The 6,469-nt window shown below is 45.0% G+C and overlaps 1 protein-coding gene across 1 annotated transcript in view; it reads left to right on the top strand.

Annotated features, from left to right (window-relative positions):
• The window catches only part of LOC144942065 (GMP reductase 2-like), a 35,190-nt gene continuing 28,721 nt past the window's right edge, over positions 1–6,469 (top strand). The window contains exons 1-5 of the mRNA XM_078868724.1: positions 1–155; positions 3,222–3,341; positions 4,213–4,296; positions 4,788–4,961; positions 5,934–6,015. Of these exons, the coding sequence (XP_078724850.1) occupies positions 69–155; positions 3,222–3,341; positions 4,213–4,296; positions 4,788–4,961; positions 5,934–6,015 (547 nt within the window). The 5' untranslated portion in view covers positions 1–68. The remainder of the gene's footprint in view (positions 156–3,221; positions 3,342–4,212; positions 4,297–4,787; positions 4,962–5,933; positions 6,016–6,469) is intronic.

The following is a 6,469-nucleotide window of genomic DNA, read 5'->3' as shown; positions in this document are numbered from 1 at the left end:
GAGGTTAGTTTCCCTCTGATTCTCTCTGTCGCTCGCTCGAAGGTTCCTTTTCCGTCGCCTGCACGAAGATGCCGCGAATTGACAACGACGTGAAGCTCGACTTCAAGGATGTCCTCCTGCGGCCCAAGAGAAGCACCCTCAAGAGCAGGAGCGAGGTCAGACCGCGGTGGCGACGATGATGATGGTGGTTGTTGTCTTGGTTGTATGAACTCCCCTTTGCGAATGACCACCACGCACCCGTTCCGGTTATCTCGACCGCTGTGCTAATAACAGCCGGCATTCGCCATGATTTGGTGATCGTGTAACTCTCCCCCGGTCGGCAAACACAAAACGTCGTCCTCTACTTACGATGGAGATGCGTTACGACGACCCCCATCGTAAGTCAAAAATGTCGTAAGTCGAAGATGGCCTATAGTGATAATTTAGCCAAAACAGAGCCATTTACAGTACAATACTGTATAAACTATATACAGCATTAATTAATTAAATACAATACTCTATTGCACGGTGAAATGTAAAGTTTAAAAAAACAAGGTCAATTCTTAGCCCACCTATATGAACTGCAACTTCACGCAAGGCGTGAGATGCATAACATCCCGGCAGCGTCCCAACTTACGGCATCGTGCCTCGCACGCTGCTGCGTTCGCCTACCGCGCGAAATTTTAAATATTTTACAATTTTGTCGTATCGACCATCGTAAGATCGAAATAGCGTAAGTCGGGCCGTCGTAAGTCGGGGACTACCTGCACTGTGGGTTGACAGTCGTACGAACTCGTAGACTACTGGACTATGGGTTCACAGTCGTCGTGACAGATTTTCGCCCATTAGTTAGGAGGGACAATCGGGAGAGACGGTGCCACGTTCTGGCAGCGTGGGCCCACTCCCCGTGTTGAGTATTGCTACCACGGCCGCTGTTGACCCGTAAGGTTCGTTGATGGTCGCGTTCCTAATCTTGGTTATTTCGGTAAAGTCACGTAGAAGGGAAATAATAAAGTAATTAAAAATAAAAACAAAATTCTCACGACGTTTCGATTGCAACACAAGCAATCATCAGGTGTGAAAACCACTTTAGGTGTGAAAGCCGCCACTTTTTTTTCAAACTTTCTTGCTGTGGTTTTCACACCTGATGATGATTGCTTGTGTTGCAATCGAAACGTCGTGAGAATTTTATTGTTTTATTATTTCCCTTTTACGTGACTTTACCAAAAGAACCAAGAACATAAATCCCTGCAGGCACGAAAGCTTTAAATCGGTTGCGTTACTGTTGGGGGATTCACCGGTGCCGTCAGCTGACCACGACATTGGTGAAGTATGGTCAAACGACCCCCATGACCAACGTGGCGTGCTGTGTTATTGGGGCGTTCGGCTGGCAGTGGATGGGGGTGGTGGGAAGGTTTGGTTTGGTGCTCCATGTTTCGGAAGCTAAGTTGGATTTAGCCTCCTGGGCAGTGCTTGTATTGGGCGACCAGCATGCATGGACAAGGCTGTTTTAGGCTGCAGCTAGGCCTCGGCAAGGTAAGGTAAAAGTTAAAAGGTAAAAACAACGAGCCTACCTTTACCCTACGTTTTACCTCACCACAATACAATCACTCTACCCTACCTTTTACCCTTTTGCAGGTAAGGTAAAAGGTCAAATGTAAAAAGCAACGAGCCTACCTTTTTACCCTACCTTTTACCCTTACCCCATACAAATTACCCGATTACAGGGTAATTACTGGGGTACTACTACACATGAACAAGGTTGATACCGGTAAATGGTAGGTAGAGCGCTTTATACATATAGAACACACTGGATTATTCCAATTTTACATGCTTTCTTTTAACTCTGTTGTTGTTGTCGTTGTATCCTCAAATCTTGTAACTCAATTTTAACCCACTTCCCAATGTGGTATGGACTGCAAACTTGGTATACTTATGTCATACTGATGACAATACTATATTCTATCATAAAATAATCTATATATTTTTAAACAATCTTTTTTATATGTTATGTTTCGGCTTGGGTCTAATTGTCCACGCTCAACTGACGTTGGCTGTAAATCACCATGGTCCCTTACGTTGTGGCAAGCTTCGGGGCCACTTCCTGGAGTCGTGGAGTTCTGCCATTACTCATACATTTAATAAAAGCGTGTTTTTAATAAAGTAAAAAAAAAATATTACTTATTAAATGGAGGCCACGGACTGCGCCACGAATCGTTTAGCAGTAAATAAGGTACCGGATTTACCGGGTAATACTTCGCGCTACCTTTACCCTACCGGGTAATTCTTCCGAGCTACCTTTACCCTACCCTTTACCTTACCCCTTGGCATGTCGACACCTTTACCTTTACCCTTTTACCCGGTAAAAAGGGTAAATTACCTTACCTTGCCGAGGCCTAGCTGCAGCGAACATACTTTCTCAGCTGACAACATCCATTGTTGGTTTGGCCATGTTTGTTTGTTGTAGTACGGAGTTAGAATGGTGGCTTTAATCTAAGTTGTCTTGTGGTTGTTTGTTGTTTGACTTGCATTCCACTGGGATTTTTGCACAGAGAGTTGGTGTAAGGGTGCTTTTTTCTGGAAGATTTTTTGCTGTCTTTTCCTGGATTTTTCTGTTTGCGCATAGTCACTTTAAGATGTTTTCTTGCTCATGTTTTTGTTTGTTGCGGTTGCACCCGATTCAAGAGCCGAATGGCTCACAGGGCTATACCAAAAAAATGAAACTGAAAATAAAACTACAATGCTCAATCAAACGGAAGAATTTCATTAACCCAGTAATTTACATCATCGTATCTCATGTCCGGCTTTAATCTTAATACGTGTTTATCCACTATCACTGTGTATGTTTGTTTTAAATTGTATTGGGTTGTAATGAGTTTTGTTTTGGTGGCACGAAGCACCAATAGCAGCGGCAGGCAACGAAGGTGATAGCGAGCTACTCAGTTTCCTGAAGTTATAAAAAACAACTATTCTATAAACTTTGTTTATTTTACCAGGTAAGGCCCACTGAGCTCTACAGCTCTTTTTTTGAAGCAACCTGGACGCAAATGATAGCTCAACGACGTGGCTTATCACGTGGACATTTAGAACAGCCACATTCTCAACACATGCGTTTCTTAAGCTCATAGAGCAAAACGTTGGACATCATTCCGAACAACACTCGGCACAATCCGAACACTCATCGGAGACGTAAACCGACACGGTGCTAATGGAACAACGCGTTACGTTATTCCGCCCTCCAGGTTGATCTGATTCGCACCTTCACCTTCCGCAACTCCAAGGGCACCTACACAGGAATCCCCATCATCGCTGCCAACATGGACACCGTGGGAACCTTCGAGATGGTTAAGGCCTTAAACAAGGTGATGGTCTGAAGCTTTCGTGACTGCAGGAATCCATACTCTTTGGTTTTTTGGGTAAAGTCACGTAGGTATAAAAATAAAATAAAATAAATCACGACGTTTCGGGCACAACACAAGCGTCCGTCATCTGATGACGACCGAAACGTCGTGATTTATTTTATTTCATTTTTATATCGACATGACTTTACCGAAATAACCAAAGAGTAAGGTGATGGTCCCCAATTCGGTGGTGGATGGACATGTTTGGGTGGTCATGTTGTTGCACTGCAGGCTACTGGGTGTCGCTATGACTGCATGATTTTGTAATCTGTGCACTATTCTAAATGCTAGCAAGTACTGTATAACTACAGACTGCATGTCTCCATATTATACACCATTGTCACTGCAGACAGCTGTTTGGTCATTATGAATGCGGTGCACTTTAATTTTCATTGTGTATTTTGAGTTTAGCAGAGGCAGTACATGGCCTACTGTTTTAGGGGAGGCCTAAGTAGATTTTTATTTTTTTTTAACAATGTGAGAACTCAATAAGATAAGAGTCTGATTTGCAAGAGTGACCTTGATCGCCAAAATGACAAAAAGCTAGACAAAAGTTTGTTGCGAGTAGAGTTTCTATGGCTGTATGTACGTGGCTTTCAGCAGTCCGTTTGTAGCTTCAGTCTCAGTTGATAAAGACGAAGCAATCATGAGTCAATAATAAAGCCATCGGCATGGGGATGTCATATGGTTTTAAATGTCAAGTCGTTCGGCTCGCACCACTCGGATCAGTTTTTCTCGTCAAAATCAGCACCGTTGTCAAAATGTGAGCCTTAAAAGCCCTTTATACCAGTGCGGGCATGCTAAAATAATTGTGAATGTACTTTGTCTGCAGCACACCCTCTTCACTGCTGTGCACAAGCACTACTCCTTGGACGACTGGGTGGAATTTGCATCCAAAAACCCCGACTGTTTGGAGGTAACAACAGTTGGAAGATACTCACTGCTGGTTGCACCGGTGTAATGAAAGCACCAATTTACATTGTATGATGCTAAAATATGATCACGTGTACATGTAAAGCCTTTTTGTCAATCCACTGCTGGAGGAGGGCCTCCCCACTTCGTATATGCTATGCGAACCAAATTACTCCAATGGTTGCAATCGCGCTGTCGTGGACCTGCCATCATTGTTGAACCGATGTTGGCAAGTCTTGAGTACGGTCCCATCACAATACTCAGTGCCCGCATTTGTGTGTGCGTGTTTGCCAACGTACAGAGTGATGGCGCAGTGAGTGCACTGCACTATGGACCTAGAAACCTCGGTTCGACATGCTGCCATGCTTAACATTCCTGGAAAGCATGATCAGAATCGGTCCCCGTGCCTCTCCAGACAATGGTGTCCTTGCCTCAACAGTGTGTTTAATGGCTACACAGTAGATGTGTGTGTGTGTGTGTCTGTGTTCTTTCCAGCACGTTGCTGTGAGCGCAGGCAGCGGCACCAAGGACCTGGCTCGTATTTCGGCTGTGCTGCAGGCCGTGCCAGCCGTCCGCTACATCTGCCTGGACGTCGCCAATGGCTATTCGGAGCACTTCGTCGAGTTTGTCAAGAGCGTGCGCGAAAAGTTCCCTGATCACACCATCATGGTAAGATGATGCCCAGAGTAATTTTGCCACGATTTTCGGAGACCCGTTCTAACGCACTGTAACTGTAATCATAGCTTCCAAAGTGAAGTCAGGGGTGGGGGGGGAGATATTGCCACCCCCCACCCAATTTGTCAGAAGAAAATATACTGTAGCTCCTGCCAATAGATAAACCCACACCATATCGGTTATGGAGATTATTTCTCCACAGTTCACACTGGTACTCCAGGATATCCATTTCTTTCCATCGCTAAAATAAACACACAATGTAACTAGTATTGGACAAATGTCCCAATGCTGAACATTATCCGCAAATGGCTCGCTTGCTATTCCACAAAGCGACATCGCCCCATTTTGCTGAAACTTAGGAGGACCCTCTTGAAAACGAGTCATGAGACTCTGTCAGCCTTTCCTGGAAAAACAAGCACATTAATACAATTAATCATGTTAAACTAAGTAACCCTCATGTCCTTTCCCGTCAGCTACAGCACCTCCATACAGTCGACCATATTTTACTACACATCTATAGTATCACCTGAGCACTGTCCGTCCAACCCTCACCGTCCTCTCACCTCACACACCCCTACCCCTTCGTGACGTCATTCAAACACTCTGACCTATAAAATGTCCGCGCCACCTGTGGCGTGTAACCTTCTTATTGCGCTGTGCGTGTATTTTTGCGGCAGGAAAAGCACGATTGTGTGATTGCGTGCAGTGTTTGGTTACATAATGTGAACGGCCTTGTGTGTGCACAGAGCAATCTAAATCCGCTGAAGCCCTTTGAAATTGTCTGTTGATGTTTGTCGTTCACAATGACGAGGTCATTGGTAGCATGCTTGTTAGTGCTTGTCTGACTGCATCCTTTCAACTAGGTCGCAAAGCAAGACAAATTTGTGACTCAATTCAGTCTTTCATCATTTGAGATTTACATCTGCTGTGATGTATTTCATAACCTCCATGTCTTCGTGCATGTAGGCGGGCAACGTGGTGACGGGGGAGATGGTGGAGGAACTACTTTTGGCTGGGGCTGATATCATTAAAGTTGGAATCGGCCCAGGTGGGTATTGATCATCATTTCGCATGTGCGGAGTGGTCAGTCATTTAACCGTATTACGTTAAAAATATAACAGGTAAAGGTGCAGCCCTGCAATTGCTTGCTCATGCCTCTGCTGGTGGAAGAGCCTCCAACGAGAGGGAACACCTCTGGAGGGTATTTGGCCTTCTCTTCCACGCTGGCTGGAAGAGGTATTTATACATTCACGATCCCACCGCACGTGACCTACCCATCAACTGACTGTGGTGTTCCAGTTTATAATGCTGGATAGATGGTGGCAGGGGGAATTGAGGAAACTTTCCCATTCTGTTGTAATAATGTCAATTATTTACCTTGAAGTGGGCTTGGGCAGGACGCATTACTGCCCTCAGCAGCTTCTCACCACATAGCCCCACAAGCTCTTAACATCTATTTTGCATGGTGGTCACCCATCCAAGCACTATATCCAGGCTCCGAC

Source organism: Lampetra fluviatilis, chromosome 26 (assembly GCF_964198595.1).
Source record: "Lampetra fluviatilis chromosome 26, kcLamFluv1.1, whole genome shotgun sequence".
NCBI lineage: Eukaryota > Metazoa > Chordata > Hyperoartia > Petromyzontiformes > Petromyzontidae > Lampetra > Lampetra fluviatilis.
This window is presented reverse-complemented; position numbering and strand designations above follow the sequence as displayed.